We start from the raw sequence: 19,285 nt of genomic DNA on the forward strand, positions 1-19,285 counted from the left end.
CAGTCGTGGTGGCCTCGAGTATGGACAAGCATGGGAGGTGGGACCAGGTTTTCTGTTAATAGATCCCAGGATTGCTCCTACCTCCCACCTGACTTACCTTTGGGGTCACCCACTCCTTCCGGTTGGGCGTCTGTGTCTTGACCATACACTTGGTCCAGGCAGTCACGTCCCCGGTACAGTAATAGGCGTCGCCCTTGAAGACCAGCTGGCCCGAGCATTCCTCACAGGGAAGGAGGGCGCCAAACACCATACCGTCGGCCACGCGGTCCAAGATCTGAAGCCAGTGAAGAAAAACACGTCAGGGAGGAAGGCGGGGGGCCGTGAGAGGACATTTGCCAATGTGGGATGAAGAATCTGCACAGACATCACTTGCTAAACAAGGGAGTGCCCTGAGGCTCCCTAACATTCCCCCGGAGAGGCGGATCATGGTTGGAGCTTGGATCTTATGTCCACGCATGAAGTGTTCCTGCAGCTCTCCCTTCCCTCGGTGACTTAGAAATAGAGGGAGAGCCCAGAGAACCCACTGCTTCTGAGTGCACCGGAGTGATGGCAGGGCCTGCTGGGGAAACAGCCCTCGTGGTCCCCGGGGAGCCTGGGAGGAAACAGCAGAGAGAGCTCTTTGGGCCCAAGTGTGTGGCATGAACTCACGAGGCAGACGTGTGGCCCACCTCAGCACTTGAGCGCCTGCCCCCTCCTGCCCCGCAAATGGCGACCTCAATGGTGATGACCATGCAACACGACTGTGGAATGCCGCTCCCAATTAATACCGGCAGGTGTTCAACCGGAGGGCCTCCCACACTGCACCGGGACAGTCACCGCACATGGCCTGGCCGCCTGGCTCGCGGCTCCCGTAACACAAGGGCAGCTCACCGCCGACTCCCCGGAGGGCACTTCCTGCTTGTTGAAGATGAGCAGCTCTTTCAGGTCGTTCGTCGAGCACGCTTTCTTTAGCTCGTCCTTGACGTTCCAGATCAGGTCGTTCTGGGCCTGCGTACGACAGCCAGCAGCTGAGAGATCGGCTCTTTGCAGAGAAAGAAGCCCAACCAGAGACAGGGTCCACCCTGGACCCTTCGGCTCCCATCATAGCCCTGCTTCACAGCCCTGCACTGAGCGGAGCTGCCGCATCCCCAGGACTCTGCTCCCAGCACAGGGCGCCGTGTCCGAGTTGGCCTGGGGTTTGGGCACTTGGGCACTGGAGTCCCCGGAACCAGCCTCTCAGAGACAAATCCCAGGACACACAAGCAGGAAGGCACCGGGTTTATCTGTCCCAACACCCAGCACTGAAGGGAGGAGGGGCGGCTCCCCAACTACCCGCGAGCGAGCAGGGACAAACCCCAAACACCCCAACTGCCTCAATCGTGCATTATGCTCACTACCGTGAACAGACTATAAGTCTCTGTGGTAATATTTATGCAGTGCTCACTCTTTGTGGGCACTTTTCCCGTCACTGCACTTCTTCTCACATGTGCTTTGCTTAGGAAGGCAGGGGCCTCCCCACAGCACAGCCAGGGCAGGGGAGTGCTTCCTCCCGCTTTAGGGGACTGGGCGGGTCATGCCCAGTTAGGCCTGAGACCCCCACCTCTGCAAGACAGATGGAAATGCCAGCCCTCAGCACCGGGTGAGAAGGGCTTTCCCATGACAGAGATGCATCACACACACTGCTTCCCCGGCCCCACCTCAGTAAGGGCCTCAGGGATAGGGACCCCTGGAACTTCCCTGGTGGTACAGTGGCTAAGAATCCGTGCCTCCACTGCAAGGGGCACGGGTTCAATGCCTGGTTGGGAAGCTAAGATTCCACATGCTGCATGGTGTGGTCCAAAAAAAAAAGTGAAAATAAATATAAGTATGCATAATTTTTTTTTAATAAAATATACAATTAAAAAAATCCACCCTTGCAGGACCACATGGTGAGCCTTGGAACGAGAGAGCATAAGGAACAAGGGAGGACAAGAAAGAAGTCTAAAGGCACAAGGTGAGATGGAAGCAGCAGAAAGATGTCACCTACGCGACCAAGGATAGGAAGCCAGCACAAACGTTTGTGCCGGGTTGGGGAGCGTGCGGAGCACGGAAGGAGTAACACCAAACCCACTGTAGCAGCCCTGCAGCCAGGGCTGGCACAAAACAGACACGTTTTAAACTGAAGGACTACCCACACCGAGTCTGTGATTCGTATTAAGCATGGAAATCACACCCCCAAGAAGAGACCGACGGCCCCCTCCTAGTTTCCCAAACACACACTCGCCATTTTCTGGTTAATAATTCTTACTTTACTTTGACACACATTTACCAACATGGTGATGAATGTCTCTGGCCAATGACCACTGATCTCATGGGCAGTTTTCTCCTTTTACTATATGCCTTCTATTTTTTTTCCCCCAAGAAGAGATTTTCATTAAAAAAAAAAAAAAAAAACAAACATGAATTTTATCTCTTTCAGCCATTCTCTGTGCCGAGAACATTCAGCATCCTTGAATTCAATACCCAGTTTCCAACATGCTCTAGGTCTGGGATGCGGTGATGCACTGCGTGGCTGAGGCAAGACACGCCCATCCCAGCACGAGGCTGCTGAGTGGGAAGCGACAGCTCGGCTCCCACCAGCCTGGCCACTGGTCTGACGCTGAGAGCCCACTGTGGATGCTTTCACGTTGCTTTGGAGGAGGGAAGAAAGCCTGGGGGGAAAGCCAGGCTACTGAACAGCAGCTATCAATTTGGGAATTTTACAAGCTCTTATAAAGCAGGACACCCACACCTCCTTTAACTTTCTCCCCAGAATGAGGAAGAGAATTAGACTGAATGGGAAGAGGAGACACGCAGCTCCGGACTCACCTTGAGGGCCTTTTCAAGTTTAATCTCCTTGTCTTTTTCTTTTTTAGATTTCTTCTTGGCCACTTCATCTATTCCATCCACCTCATCGCCTTTTCTCTTTCTGAAAGAGACAAAGGATGTGAGAGAAAGAACCAGAACCACTGAGACCCTGAAAGCCAAGGCCTCGGGTGACACAGCATCCTCCCGGCACTCTAACACAGCCCGGCCAGGCGCTGCCCACTCAGGAGCTCGCCGTCTGCTCAGGTCTGCAGCTGCCACTTCAAGACACACTCAGCTGCGAGGACGGGCCAGCGGTCGCTCCAGAGCCTTGGAACAACGCAGCGCAGCACCCAGGGCTTAGGCCCCATCTGACATCAAAGTGCCACCCATCTCCTGGCATAGACCAGATGGCCTGGAAGGTTCTGGCAGGGACCGCAGAAGTCAAAGCACCAATGTCAGGCACTGAGTCTTTCAAGCTAAGACATGGGGCTGCTCCTGAGGCCAAGAGGCTGTTCTCAGAAGCGGGAGGCTATCATTTCAAGCTCAACAAGAAGCAGTAGTCTAGGCGTTGCCAGCGGGTCTGCCTCAGCCAGGTCAGCAAACACTGCTGACCAAGGAGCATCGCCCCTGACTTGAGAGAGGGCACCAAGGGTCATCAGTAGCCCCCAGAAACAGGGCAGGCCAGCCATGGTGGTTAATGCTTTCAGCTGTCACACTGGCCTGAGATCGAACCCCTGGATTTTCCCGCATTCATTAAAGTGGGGGAAAAGAATACCCTCTACCTTGTAGGATCATGGTGATGGTTAAATGAATTATCCTGTAAAAGGCTTAGCACAATGCCCAGTGTACCATAAGTGCTCAACCCATTCTGGTGGTTACGGCATAAATGGAAGCTTATACATTCCTCTTACACCTATACTGAATGTCAAAGTGCCCTGAGGACTTTAAAATCCATGCCTCTGACTTTCTAGTTTTCTTTGACATTCCAGAGCCACATGTGCTGTACAATCAACTTGTGCACTTATTTCATTTTTAAAATTTACTATTTGCTTATGGCTGCTCTGGGTCTTTGTGGCTGAGTGTGGGCCTTCTCTAGTTGTGGTGCGAGGACGTCTTTATTGTGGTGGATTCTCTTGTTGCAGAGCGTGGGCTAAGGCACATGGGCTTCCCTAGTCGTGGCACACAGGCTTAGCTGCCCTGAGGCATGTCACATCTTCCCAGACCAGGGGTTGAACCTGTGTCCCCAGCACTGCAAGGCAGACTCTCAAACACAGGACCACCAGGGAAGTCCTAAACGTACGCATTTAGAACTGAGACAGTGCTTGAAGGCCGCCTCTGCACTTGAGGATGCTACGGGGACGTGAGAACGGGTCATGGAGTGGTGAGAGGAAAGGCGGCGGACTCCAGTCAGGGGGACGCCCAGACAGGGCAGTCAGGAGGGTGCAGCAGTCTGATACATACTCTGGGCCTGCGGGAAACCCTTCCCTGAAGCCCCATGGACACCCTCCATCCCCAGCCCTCTACCCACCTTTCACCCTTGATGGCCGGGAGCTGCTTCTTGAGGGTTTCTTGGTCCTCTGCGGTGAGGAGGCTGAAGCCCATGAGCTGGCTTGCGCTGAACTCGGGACGGAAGCCCAGCTCCTCCCGTTTCTGAACAAAGCAGTTTGGGTGGTACCAGCAGTCAACCATGCCCAGCTGGGGCTTATCAGGGTATACCACCTTCTTGGACAGGCGCACCTGGCCCTGTAGGAGAATCCACATGTGTTACCAAAGAGAGACAAGGAAGGGTGGTCAAACATCGGGGCGGCCTGGGGGCGACCAGGTCCACAATGAAGGTGATAAGAGGGCTGCTGGAAGGTTTTGGTTCTTTTATGCCATTAAGGATTGTGTTACCCTGAAGCCTCTGCTCCCTATTTTTAAATAAGGTTAAGTCCAACTAGCTACCTACCCACCCAGCTGCCTGGGCAAGTGATAAAGTGGTAACATCACCCTGAGGACACTCTGCAGACCCCGGTTCAGAGGTAAGAACAATGCCTGGGACGCTATACTCCAGGCTCAAGGGAGCCAGAAGTGAAAGTATTAGTCGTTCAGTCCTACTTGACTCTGAATCCCACTGGCTGTAGCCCATAAAGATCCTCTGTCCAAGGAATTCTCCAGGCAAGAATATTGGAGCAGGTTGTCTATTTCCTCCTCCAGGGGATCTTCCCGACCCAGGGATTGAACTTGGGTCTCCTGTATTTCAGGCAGATTCTTTATCATCTGAGCCACCAGGGAAGCCCCTGAGGGACACAGAGCAGGCCTCAATCCTAGCAGGGATCTTCTGCAACCTCCTACCCAGCCCCTCAGTCTCTTTATGCAGCTGAAGGCTCCCTAAAATGCAGTAGCAAACCTGTAAGCTAGCATCCAGTCCTGCCATCCTGCCCAGGTCTGACATCCCTATGGGTTTCAGGCCCGTGAGCCCCAGGTGGGGAAACGCGGACCAAGCAGCACTGACACAATTCCACCTGAGGCCTGGCCACACTCCACGACACACAGCCTTGGGCGCTCCCTTTGAAACTCAACTTCTGCCTCAAATTCTTGTGGTAGAAGGCAGCTGGAGAAGATCTAGCAGTTTCATGGTTTTCCTTTCTGAACGCTCACTGACTTGCCTCAATTTCCTAGACAATACTGAGGAGGTGGAAACTTCTCATCAGTGCCTTGAATTAATTAACCAGAATGTCTGCCTAAGACGAGAGGATCTCTGGTAACGAGGCTAAAGGGCACAGGCCAACCCCTCGATCTGCGTCTGAGCTACTCAGCCATCACTCCACCCGACCAGCTATCATCCTACAGGGGTGAGAGCTGGAAAGGAAGGAGATGGAAGAAGCTCCTGGCTAAGCGGAAGAAAGCCTGGAAGGCTGACACTAGGGAACAAACGCACTCCTTAAACTGAGTCTACCATAAAACACAACCAACAGCTTCCTGCAGCCCTTCGGGGGTCCAGAAGAGACCCACTGTGTACATGTTTTCCAAACTCTCCCAGGTTTCCTAAGAGCAGGTTCAGTGACACACAAGGACGGCACTGTGAATGATCAGGGCTAGATCTGCCACAAGAAAAGTCAGTTATCTCCTGTCGCTACTAAGATGATTCACTTTATTTTTACCCAGCACCTAAAGCCCTATTTTCTTTTTTCTTTTGAGCTATCCAGTGACATCCAGTGTAAGAAACCCAGAAAGTCAGACAGACCAAGCCCCAGGCTCTCACCTTTTCTATCTTCTCCATGCAGCTCTTGCACGTGCTCCTGTTGGACTTGGCGTACCCTGCCCCAAAGTCAATCAGCGTCTTCTCCGTCTTGCTGCCAACTCCATCCTGGCCTTTGCCTGAAACATCTAACACAGCCATGCTCGTTTCAACAGCCTTAGCGTAGTTCCAAAGAGCCCTGTCCTCCTCTACCTCTTGGGATACCTCTACCAGAACACCTTGTGTTTTGGGCAACCACAGTTGGTCCATCTCATCTATGTTTGTTTCTAACTACTGTGGTTGGTTAACAGTTTCTTCTCCTGCAATGAAATTAAAAATTTTCTCAGGCTCCTGGACACAGCATAATGTTAGCTGGTGGTGGTCTTTAACACTCCCACCCCCGGCCTCCTCTGCACCCCCTTCCTCACTTTGAAAGAACTTAGTAAGTGCTTACTACGATGTATCATAGTAGATCAACAGGAGAATGAACTAACAAACTGAGTTATAGTCAAAAGCCTGTTCTTTAGTAATTAAAAAAGAATTGATGACACATAAGACAACCTGGATGAGTCTCACAGACATGCTGAGCAAAAGCAGTGTACAAGAGAAAAAGAGACTATTGCTTTTTCTCCCAAATGCTAAATCACACAAAATTAACCCAAAGGGACAGAAATCAGAATAGTGGTTACATGCTAAGAACGATGACTCGGAAAGGACCCAAGCAACCTTTCTGGGGCTTCTTGTTGATGGGTGAATGTTAGACGTGTGCGTGCACTTGCCAAAATTCACTGAACTGTGCACTTCAAGTCTGTGCATATAACTGTGTATTATTTTAAAAATTCTGGATGAAAAATTTCAAAATACTACAAACAGTTACTGTGAGAAAAGAGATATTACAACAAGAACACTGACTCAAAGATGAAGCTTCCTGATGATGAAACACATGTCCAGCAGAATGAAAAGTAACGAAAGTACTTAGGGATGGATGGTGTGGAAGTGGAGAAAACAAGTACATCACACATTGCTGGTACAGGTAGAACTGCTACAAGCTTTCTAAAAGGCAGGCTAGCACACACACCTTGAAACAGTTCATCTCTTTTAGCAGTATTTCCTCCTCTTAGAATTAAATAACTGGATAGATGCCCAGGATACATGAGAAATTTGTTCTGTTTGTAACAGAGCTAAATGGTTTACAGCCTAGTTTCAAAAGCAGAGCGTCTGGACTTGAATCTTGCCACTGGAGTTCACCACCATGTTAACCTTGGGGCACTCAACTAACCTCCAGGTGTCTCAGCTCAACTGGAAAAACTGATAAAGCAATGCGGCAAGGATTCAATCAAATTACTGTAATAGATGCCAAATACTCAAATGACGCACAAAATTTAGCAAGATCTGAATAAATGAATACAATGTTATCTTAAACAATAATGACGGAAATCTGTAACTTTTAACATGAGAAGAGTAAATATTAAACTGTAAAATGCAATGTGTAGACCACAGGGAAATACAAATCAAGATTATGAGATATCACTTCAAAACATTAAGGATATTTTTAAAAATCCTGAAAAACCAAAAACTTCCAGAAAACAAAAGTGTTGATAAGGATGTGGAGAAATCAGAAACCCGTGTATTTTTGCTGGGGATGCGTAATCCCACAGCCGCTGTGGGAAACAGTACTGCAATTTACACAAAAACTGAACGTAGAGTATTGATATGATAATTTCACTTATGATAATCCCACTCATAACTCCACTTATGAGTATATACATAAGAGAACAGAAAACGAGGTCAGCATCAGATAAATGCATACCAATATTCACCGATTACCAAAAGGCAGAAACAACCAAATGCCAACAATGAATGAACAGAGAAATGAAATGTGGAACAGCCATATCACAGAATTCTTATCCGGCCTTTAAAAGGAAGGAAATTCTGACAGACGCCACATGAATGAACCCTGGAGACACTATGTGGAGTAAAATAAGTCAGACACAGATGGACAAACACAGCATAGGCCAAACACAAAAGGATAAGTACGGTGTGATTCCACTAGTATGAGGTACTTAGAAGTAATCAAACTCACAGACAGAAACAGCGTTTGTCAGAGAGTAAGGGGAGGAGAAAAGAGGAGTTAATGTTTAACGGGTATGAAGCAATAGTTTAGGAAGATGAAAAAGTTTTGAAGCAGGATGATGGTGATGGCTGCACAGCATTGTGAATTGCACTTAACACCACTGAAATGTACACTTAAAGTGGTAAGCACTGTGTTATGTACATTTTATCACAAAGAAAAGGTGACCGAACGTTTTTAAAAAAGTATTATACTTAAGGTAGAATCCTTTTTCTGCAGGAGTAAAAACACACAAACATCAATATTTGAATAGAAACACATTTTCTAATAAGACACCCTGCAATACTAATGATAGTTCTTTCCAAATTACAGGATCTGGGACAATTTAAAACTTCTCATTCTCAACAACAGCCTGAAGTCACAACCATAGGTTAAACTGGGTCAGTTCACAGGAAGGCAGAGAAATGAGAATAGTGTCTCAGGAGATAGCCTTCAAAGGATGACTAAAAAAAAAAAAAAAAACAAAAACCGACCATTTAAAATTTAAAGGCATCTCAGCAAGTTAAGTTTGTGGATACTGACCAACCGACTGCAGCTTATACGGAGAGGCAGGAGACGCAGAACAGCCAGCACAATACTGAAGAGGGACAAAGTCAGGGAACTGACACTGCCTGGCAACAAGACTCACTGTAAAGCTATATAATCGCATCAGTGTGATGCTGGCGAAACTGATAAATAAGCCAGAACACAGTCCAGAAGTATACCCACACAGATACAGTCACCTGATGTTTGATAAAGGAGCAAAGTCAACACAGTGGAGAACAGACAGCTTTTTCGACAAGTGGTGCTGGGACAATAAGACATATATGTGCAAAAAAAATTAATCTAGACAGATTACACCTGTGGCAAATATTAACTCAAAATGGATCACAGACTTAAACGTATTGATTAAACATAAAACTTCTAGAAAATAACATGGGAGAAAATCTAGCTGACCTTGGGTATGGTGCTCAGTTTCTTCAGTCGTGGCTGACTCTGTGTGACCTATGGACTGCCAGGAGCCTGCCAGACTCCTCTGTCCATGGGATTCTCCAGGCAATATGGAGTGGGTTGCCATTTCCTCCTCCAGGGGATCTCCCCAACCCAGGGATTGAACCTGGGTTTCTTAAGTCTCCTGCATTGGCAGGTGAGTTCTTTACCACTAGCACCATCTGGGTATGGTGGTAACTTTTTATTTACTTATCAATTATTCTTCTTCTTAAAATTTTTTGGCTGTGCCTTACAGTGTGTGGGATCTTAGCTCCTCAAACAGGGACTGAACCTGTGCCCCCTGCATTGGAGACGCAGAGTCTCAACCACTGTACTGCCAGGGAAGCCCCTGGTGATAACTTTTTAGAGATGGTACCAGACCCAGCACATAAAAGAAATAATTGATAAGTCAGATTTTATTAAAATAATAAATGTCTACTCTGTGAAAGATAGCACCAAGAGAATAAAAGATATAAGCCACACTGCTGTCCAAACTATATGATGAACTCAATAAAACGAAGTGAAAAGACGCTCAAAATCATATGGTACTTCTTGCTATTCAACCTCCAAGTTGTTTCTGATTCTCTGTGACCCCGTGGGCTGCAGCCTCCAGGCCTCCCTGTCCCTCACCATCTCCCGAAGTTTTCCCAAGTTCACGTCCATTGAAACGGTGATGCCATCCAACCATCTTATCTGCTGTTGCCCTCGTCTCCTGCTGCCTTCAATTTTTCTCAGCATCAGGGATTTTTCCAATGAGTCTGCTCTTCGCATCAGGTAGCCAAAGTAATGGAGCTTCAGCTTCAGCATCAGTCCTTCCAATGAGTATTCAGTTGATTTCCTTTAGGATTGAACGATCTTCCTGTTGTCCAAGGGGCTCTCAAGAGTATTCTCTAGCACCAGCTTGAAAGCATCAACTCTTCAGCACTGCTTTCTTTATGGCCCAACTCTCACATCCATATGTGGCTACTAGAAAAAGACTACAGCCTTGATTATACAAACTTTTGTTGGCAAAGTGAAGTTCTTGCTTTTTAATACACTGTCTAGGTTTGCTGCAACTTTCCTGTCTTCAGGAAGCAACTGTCTTCTAATTTCATGGCTGCAGTCACCGTCCACGGTGATTTTAGAGCCCAAGAAGAGGAAATCTGTCACTGCTTCCACCTTGTCCCCTTCTATTTGCCATGAAGTTGTGGGACTGGATGCCATGATCTTAGTTTTTTGAATGTTGTTTTAAGCCAGCTTTTTCACTCTGCTCTTTCACCCTCAAAAGGCTAAGTTTCTCTTCGCTTTCTGCCATTCAAGTGGTATCATCTACATATCTGAGTTTGTTGATATTTCTCCCAGCAATCTTGATTCCAGCTTGTAACTCATAAACCCTGGCATTTTGCATGATGTGCTCTGCATATAAATTAAACAAACAAAGTGACAATAACCAGCCTTATCATATTGCTTTCTCAATTTTGAACCAATCAGTTGTTCCATATAAGGTTCTAACGGTTGCTTCTTGACCTGCATAGAGGTTTCTCAGGAGACAGGTTAAGATGGTCTGGTATTTCTATCTCTTTAAGAGTTTTCCACAGTTATGAACCACAAAGTCAAAGGCTTTAGCATAGCCAGTGAAACAGAGGTGGATGTTTTTCTGGAATTCCCTTGCTTTCTCTATGATCCATGAGTGTTGGCAATTTAATCTCTGGTTCCTCTGCCTTTTCTAAACCCAACTTGAACATCTGGAAGTTCTCAGTTCACGTACTGTGGAAGGATTTTGAGCACAACCTTAGTAGCACGGGAGACGAGTACTCTATAGTACTGCCCTTCTTGGGAACTGGGGTGAAGCCTGACCTCTTTCAGTCCTGCGGTCACTGCTGGGTTTTCCAAATTTGCTGACGTATTGGGTCCAGCACTTTAATAGCAACATCGTTTAGGATTTTAAATAACCCTGCTGGAATTCCCTCACCTCCACGGGCTTTACTGGCAGCAGTGCTTCCTAAGGCCCACTTGACTTTACACTCCAGAATGTCCGGCTCTGGGTGAGTGACCACACCACTATGGCTATCCAGGTCATTAAGATCATTTTTGTCCAGTTCTTCTGTGTATTCTTGCCATCTCTTCTTGATCTTTTGTGCTTCTATCAGGTCTTAACGTTTCCGTCCCTTATTGTGTCCATCTTTGGATGGAATGTTCCACTGCTATTTCCAGTTTTCTTGAGGAGCTCTCTAGTCTTTCCCCTTCTGTTGCTCTCTTCTATTTCTTTGCACTGTTCACTGAAGAAAGCATTCTTATCTCTCCCTGCTATTCTCCTGAACTCTACATTCAGTTGGGTAACCTTTCCCCTTCTCCCTTGCTTTTTTGCTTCTCTTCCTGCCTCAGCTATTTGTAAAGCCTCCTCAGATAACCACTGTGCCTTCTTGCATTTCTTTTTCTTTGGGATGGTTTTGTTCGCTGCCTCCTGTACAATAGTACAAACCTCTGTCCACAGTTCTTCAAGCACTCTGTTTACTAGATCTAATCCCTTGAATCTATTCATCACCTCCACTATATAATCATAGGTGATTTGATTTAGATCCTACTGGCCTAGTGGTTTTTCTTGCTTTCTTTAATTTAAGCCTGAATTTTGCTTAAAATTCAGCACCTTTGTAAGGAGCTGATGATCTGAGCCACAGTCAGCGCCAGGTCTTGTTTTTGCTGATGTACACAGCTTCTCCATCTTTGGCCACAAAGAATGTAATCAATCGGATTTCAGTATTGACCATTTGGTGTTACCCATGTGTAAAGTGTCTCTTATGTTGTTGAAAAAGGGTGTCTGCTACGACCAGTGTATTCTCTTAGCAGAATTGTGTTAGCTTTGCCCATATGGTACTAAGGAACTGCAAATTAAAACAAGATACCACTATAAACCTATTAGTTTGCCAAAATCCAAAACACTGGTAACAAACATGGCTGGTAAGGACATGGAGTAACAGGAACTCTCGTTCACTGCTGGTAGGAATGTAATGGTTTGGCCACTTTGGAAGAAGCTTGCTGTCTAAAGATACTCTTAACCATACAATTCAGCAACCGTGTGCCTTGGTATTTAGTATTTATCCAAACGATTAAAAAACTTATGTCCACACAAAACCCTGCGTAGGGACATTTTATGGTAGTTTTATTCATAATTGCCAGAACTGGAAGCACCTGAGGTGTCCTTTAGTAGGTGAAGGGATAAACTGTGGTGCTTCCAGACAGTAGAATATTTAGTGCCCCAAAGAAATGTTATCAACCTGTGACAATATATGCAGGAAACTTAAATGTATATTACTGAGTGAGATAAGCCAATTTGAAAAGGTTACATACTGTGTGATTCTAACGACACAATATTCTAGAAAGGATGAAACTATGGATATAGGAAAAACATCAGTGGTTGCCAGGGGTTGGGAGATGGAGGGATGAACCGGTAGAATGCAGAGGAATTTTATAGAGCAATGGAAATACTCTGAATGACGTTATAATGATGGATATGTCATTATACATTTGCCCAAACCCTTACAGGAAAGATGTACACCACCACGACTGAAGGCTGATATAAACTCTGGACTTTGGGTGAACTGATGTGTCAACGTAACTTCAGCTGCTGGGAGAAGCTGAAGGTGGAAGAGGTCACGCCTCTGTGGAAACTCTCCACTTTCCATACTTTTTGCTTAATTGTGCTGTGAACCTGAAACCACTCTAAAAGAGGGTCTAGTAAGATAACCACCACAGCAAATTTAAAGGCTACATTTCAAGCATCTAGAAGTTAACATATCCTGTACCAACAGGACAACTCTGGGTCATTGGGATGCTGCTGGAGTAACGGGAGAGTGAGCTGAAGGACCTACTCTTTGCTCTCACAGAGCAGGCCCCTGCCCAGGAAGCTCCAGGGTTGGGGCGACCCCCGCACCTCCCCGCTGGGCACACACCTGTCGCTCCTCCAGTCTCGGCCATCTTCTTGATCTTCTGCTGGTCATCCCAGCGGAGCTCAGAGAACCCCTCCACCTCAACATCAGGGTGCCAGATGGAGTGGCCGACCTTCCAGAAGCAGGAGAGGTGGTGCCAGTGTGGGATTTTCCCATCGAACATGGGCGACTAGAAGGGCGGAATCAGAGGTGGAAAAAGAGCTGTGAGCCTCAGGCGCGGGCCTCAGCACCAGACATCCCCAACCCCCTTGCTTATCTGTCAACAGAGGACGGCACCCACCCCTCAGCTGAGGAAGCTGCCTTGCCTGCCCTGGGACAGGCACCAGGCCATCCCGTGGGGTTGACCGGCACTTCAGCTTAGCGTTCAGCCCTGAGCGCGGTTACCAAACTTGCCACTGCGTTTCCGTCGCAAACTCAGCTCAGAGCTTGGCGAGGGCATAGGAGGTGCCCGTCCTGCTTTCTGGCGCCCCCCCCCCCCCAGCGGACCACCGCCAGGGCCCGCGTGGCCCCCAGGGCTCCATGCACCTAGGACAGCGGGGAATGAGTCCCCGATGAGCGCCAGGCTGAGCAGATGTGTCAGAGAAGTGGCCTGCCGGCAGCAGCCAGGCAGATGTGCACGGAATGAAGGACTTCCATGAGGGAGACTGAAAGGGACCGGCAGGGCGGCACCCCACCCCCAGGGGCTGGAGGGACCCTGCTGCCCACCACCCACCATGGGCCACCCCACAGCTGTCTCTGAGGAACCAGCACCCTCATTTCACAGTCTCATGGGGGTGCGGTCAGACATGCAGCAGGTGATTCAGCCCCGGTTCTTTCCACTACGCTGCTCTACGTCGCTCGGCAGGAAGAGGTACTTAAAAATACACAAACGGTTCTTCTGACTGAAGGTGCCAAACATCTGCTTTGATAGGACAGAAATCTAAATGTCAAGCAGATGGCATAAAACAGCGTTAAAAATAAACACCCAGCAGAACGTTTAGGATGGAGTCATGCGGACACAGAAAGTGCTAAGGAAAAGCAGGGACAAGCTCTCCCAACTGGCCCTCTCCTACTAGGTGAGCAGCCTCTCTCTGGGTTTTATAGACAGCATTGAATACAATACAGGGTTAACGGCTGGGGCACAAGGACGCAGGGTTGCGCAGCGTGGGTTTACAGCGGCAATGGCTGTCCCCTGGGCTCCCCAGCTCTAACCAGAGCCAACAGCACTTCCTCATGTCCCATGACAGATGCCCCTTCCCATAGCTCCCCAGAGTTAAGATTCATTTGGGTTATTATTTGATCAAGGCCTGTGCCCTGCGTCGGGTCAGGAGCTGCCAGAGAGGCGCCATGCAATGCCTGTCTTGCCAGCACAGTCACGGCAGGCACTCAGAACATTTGTGGGGTGCCCCAGGTCTGGAGGGAAGAGGAAGAAAGGAAGGATGGAGGAGCTCCTGCTGTGGGAAAGATGCTTACTCCGAGACAGCCCTTCCATCCACAACCAGTCAACAAATGTCATTTCAGAGAACAGACTCGTGTCCTGGCTCTCAAACGTTCACCAAGGCAGCCAACATATCCTTAAACGCCTGGGCGTCTTGTTACAGCATCTGCAGTGGCCTTGACCTGGCTCTGCCTGCCCTGGAGCCCCTCTTTAAGCCTCCTTTAAGTGCAGAGAGGGGGCCCCTGACTCATGGCTCTGCCCACCCCTCACTGGAACCTATGGCCACGATTTCTTCCTGGCTCTCTGAGGCCCCCATACGTGCTCCTTTAACTCTGGCCTGAGTGCTGTGTCCCCAGCCACCGGCACAGTGCCAAACATGAAAAGCCTCCACCAGGGTATACTCATGGCACAAACTCCAGGACTGCTGAGGCCACTGGTCTCCCTCCAGAGGAAAGAACCCTTGATCTGTGCAAAGCTTTATACTTAAGAACTCAGGACAGGATGAGATGGCAAGAAAGTAACCAGGCTAAGGTCACAAGACTATTGCCTCACCAGGCAGTCGCGGGGCTCCAGTAAGGAGCAGAATTCTTGGCTGTAGACTCAGCAAACATAAGTGCCCACCACGTACCAGGGTCCTTACCGAGCCACTCTCAGGCTGCTTCCTGAGAAATGGGCTATAAAAAAGAGGCCACACCAGGGCCAGCCTACCCCAGAGAGTGCAAAGCAACTGTTACCACGAAGAAAGGAAGAAAGGCAGCAGGCCTTTCCTGCAGGCCCTCCCAAGAACACCAAGGTCGGGTGCATTCCCCTCCAAGCTGCCCCAGGGCCTGCCAGCTAAAGTATCAGGTATTTGATACTCCAAGAACAATCCTCCCACACAAATGTAAAAGAAGGTATTTAAATCCAAAGGAGGGGTGGGGGAAGAAAGGCTTCTTTTTTCTGGCCTTCACCAGCTCAGCCTAAAGGACCTACAAAACATTTGTGTAAACTCCACCCTCAATTACCATTAGAGAAAAATCATACTTAATTTTAATAACAAAATTTCCTTCACTAACAAGTAAGCAGGAGAGCCCAGAATGTTACACTTTATTTAGTTTAGAAAGTGATTACTCACTTGGTGGAACTGCCTGGACTAGAGCCAACCAGCCTCTTTACTCCTCACCCACGTCCCAATAGAACAGGGTCCTCTCTGACTGTCCAGTGAAGCCTATGGATGTCCCTTTCTCAGACTAACATTTTAAAATGCACAATAAAATGTGTAAGTTCACAAAGGAAGTCAATGGTATTAAAATAATTATGAAAACATTTAAAAAGTTGACTGGGATACAGTAATCTACAAGTCGCTCAGTCCAACTCTTTGCGACCCCATGGACTGCAGCACGCCAGGCTTCCCTGTCCTTCACCACAAACTTTAAAGCATTAAATAACAAGATACAGTACCGCTTTAATAACTACTGTAATCTTATTGCTAACAACTACTGTAATCTTGTTGCCATGTTATGCCATGCTTAGTTGTTTAGTCATGTCCGACTCTGACCAACAGACTGTAGGCTGCCAGGCTCCTCTGTCCATGAGGATTCTCCAGGCAAGAATACTGGAATAGGTTGCCATGCCCTCCTCCAGGGGATCTTCCCAACCCAGGGATCGAACCCAGGTTTCCTGCACTGCAGGTGGATTCTTTACCATCTGAGCCACCAGGGAAGCCCACGATCTTGTTGAGATGAGTATAAATGATTATTTAAAAAAATCCCCAACAACTGTAAATGATATGAAAATAACTACTACTGATGACAAAAACTGCAGTTACTGTTAATGTGCCTTTGCTTTGGGGCTTCCATTCGTAACTGTAGAAAGTAATGAATTGTAACCGAAGTCCAGGGAAGACAGGAATCTTTTCTCATTGAAACTCATGGACCTCTTGAATTCTATGTGCCATCCCACAGACTCCAGGTTAAGAGCCCCTGTATTAATGGGGAGTTCACGAGATCAGCCAGCCACCCAAACGTTAGGATGAAATGAAAAGACGCTCTGGGGGAGATAAGGCTTCTCAAACAGGAGGCCTCGTCTACTCCTCCATCCTCAACTTTCTGCCACTTCTGTGGTGAGCTCCAATTTGGCACCCACCATGCCATGGGCACAGCTCCATCAGGTGGCACCCACCCCAGCACAGCAATGTTTACCAGTCATCACCCCTTTAACCAAATTGGGAGCTCCCAGAAATGGAGTCTGTCCTTGTGCCCCTGGTACTTAACGCCTAGAACCTAACCGGTATTCAGTGAGTGTTTACTAAGCGATAAGTGTTGGGTAGTGAGCTAGGTGGTCCTGAGAATGATACTAAGATGACGATGCCAACCCCTGTCATATTGTTGGAGCCTGTCAGGTTCCTCTGTCCATGTAATTTCCCAGGCAAGAATACTGGAGTGGGTTCCCGTTTCCTTCTTCAGGGGATCTTCCTGACCCAGGGATCAAACCTGCATCTCTCAGGTCTCCTGCATTGGCAGACAGGTTCTTTACCACTAGTGCCACCTGAGAACTCCCAGATGGATCAGGATCTGTTTATTGGACTTTAACCTTTATTTTTCATTGCTCGTTATTATAATCATATATAATAACCTGCCTCCGGGCACCCTGCCCCTCTGCCTTAAGTGATTAACACATACATCCCCTCTCTAAGGGCTTCCCTGGTGGCTCAGATGGTAAAGAATCTGCCTGCAGTGCCGGGGACCTGGGTTCGATCCCTGGGTCAGGAAGACCCCCTGGAGAAGGAAATGGCAACCCCTGGAAAATCCCATGGATGGAGGAGCCCAGCAGGCTACAGTCCATGGGGTTGCAGAGTTGGACACGACCAAGCAACTTCAGTTTCTTTCTTTCCCCTCCCTATGGTTGGCCATTTCAGGAGAGATTTGCAAGAACATGATCTTTCCTTTCTCACCTCCTTCCCCTTTGTGTCCTATAAAAGAAGCTGGCATCCAGACCCCAACAAGACAGCTGATTTTAAGACAACAGTCTGCCATTTTCTCAGTCAGTTGACTTCCCAAATAATAAAGTTAGTATTCCTTGCTTCAATTAGCCTGTCGGGCAGTAAGCAGATTGAGCTGGGATTTGGTAACAATATTATGAAATGAGATAGCCCAAGTACACACTGATACCCATTCCCCTACACCACCTAACTACTGCGAATGCAGCAATACCACCTAGTCATTCCTAAAATACCTACTGCCTCACCGGTGGAGGGAAAATCAAGCTATCTTGACCATGAGCACTAAGCTTGGACAACAGCTTTACCTTAGGGTGGGGAGGACAGGAAGGGTGGGAACTAGAATTACACAAACAGACGGGAGCTTTGGGAAGCTGGAAGTGGCAGGAATCTCTCTGCCTGGGAGGGGTCTTCAGACACACCACCTCACTCCAACACCCCTCCTGGCCTGCTCGGAAGCCTCAGGGACCACTGGAGGGAATCTTGAATCTATTAATAAGCCCAGATGAGAATCACTAGGAACCACTCTTACTCAAACCGGATAGCTACAGAGACGACGTTCTGTGAACTGGGAAAGTTTGGGGGAAAATGTTAAACCATAACGTAAGACAAAAGTGAACGCACTGTACTGAAATGACATCGACTTACATAGTTTTGCATAATTAATTAAAAAAAAAAGAGTGAGTGGGTGTTGAAATGATAGCCAAAAACCGATTAAAAAAAAAAATCCAAATCGTCACTTGCCAGTCGCCACCGTCAATGTAGGACAAGGTAGGTCAAAACCAGACTTAGCTTCAAAAAACAAGGTAGGTCAAAACCAGACTAGCTTCAAAAAACCACGAGTCAGTTTCCTTCCCGAAGCGTATGGTAATAAACCCAGAACTAAGGCTAGAAGCGGCTCCCTATTTTCACAAAGTAAAAGGCCCCACCGGCTTCAGACCGTATTTCCCGGGCTTTTCCTGCAAGATCAGCAAAACCTGACGGAAGAAGGGTCCACCCGGCGGGCTTGTCCCGCGATAGCAGCTGTGCCCGCAGGCCCCGCGCTGGCTGGGAGCGGTCGGCCAGGCCCACGGCTCCGGGCCGGCCCTCCCCCCACCCTCCTCGGACGCGCGAAGGCCCGGCCGCGCACAAAGCGCCCCCTCCGCCCGCACCTGCACCATGAAGGCCATCCGGATCGAGTCCTTGGGGATGCTCTCTTTGCATTTCTTGCAAGACGCGCGCCCGCTCTTGGCGTACTCGACCCGATAGAGCTTGTCTGAAGACTCCGCCATTCTCCTGCCGCTTACAGCTCCGGGAGCCCGACGCCGCGATCTGGAGACCCGCTGCTGCTACTGCCACCTCACCCACCGATCCGCTACCCGCAGGCGGCCAGGCGCCTTGAACCGCCGCCACCGCCTCCGAACACGCCGCGCAGGCCACCCGCCGCTCCGGATAGATTGCTGATGCCTGGCGGCTGGCACGCCCCGGCGCCCGTGCGCAGGGGCGGGGCCGCCGGCGCGCGCTCGCCCCCTACCGGCCGCGGGTGGGGGCGGTAGTTCCCCGGCGCCCGCGGCTGCGCGACCATCCTCCGGGATGCTGGAGGCAAGAGGCGGGGCAGACCCCTCGCCTGCAGCTCTGGGAAGGACGGGGTGCCAGTCCTTTCACCATTTGTCTCCTTTAACTGTTTGTCCCCAGGAAGGCTTAAGTGTCCTCACAGCTGATTCCACCCTTGTCGCTTCTTAATGCATGTGTCCCCTCTCCCCTGAGGGCGGCCAGATCTGGACTGGCTGGGGAAAGTCCTTTGGCAGCCGAAGGACCTGGGCAGGCCCTCGCCTGGGCTTGACTACAGTCCGCGGACCAC

The 19,285-nt window shown here is 48.8% G+C and overlaps 1 protein-coding gene across 1 annotated transcript in view; it reads right to left on the bottom strand.

The window, feature by feature from the left end:
* PARP1 (poly(ADP-ribose) polymerase 1) overlaps positions 1-18,893 on the bottom strand; it is a 41,110-nt gene extending 22,217 nt beyond the window's left edge. Inside the window, exons 1-7 of the mRNA XM_012187147.4 lie at positions 18,597-18,893; positions 13,055-13,220; positions 6,050-6,174; positions 4,334-4,548; positions 2,827-2,926; positions 871-987; positions 98-274 (exon numbers count right to left, since the gene is read on the bottom strand). Of these exons, the coding sequence (XP_012042537.2) occupies positions 98-274; positions 871-987; positions 2,827-2,926; positions 4,334-4,548; positions 6,050-6,174; positions 13,055-13,220; positions 18,597-18,716 (1,020 nt within the window). The 5' untranslated portion in view covers positions 18,717-18,893. The remainder of the gene's footprint in view (positions 1-97; positions 275-870; positions 988-2,826; positions 2,927-4,333; positions 4,549-6,049; positions 6,175-13,054; positions 13,221-18,596) is intronic.
* Between the last annotated feature and the right edge of the window lie 392 nt (positions 18,894-19,285).

This window comes from Ovis aries, chromosome 12, assembly GCF_016772045.2.
Source record: "Ovis aries strain OAR_USU_Benz2616 breed Rambouillet chromosome 12, ARS-UI_Ramb_v3.0, whole genome shotgun sequence".
NCBI lineage: Eukaryota > Metazoa > Chordata > Mammalia > Artiodactyla > Bovidae > Ovis > Ovis aries.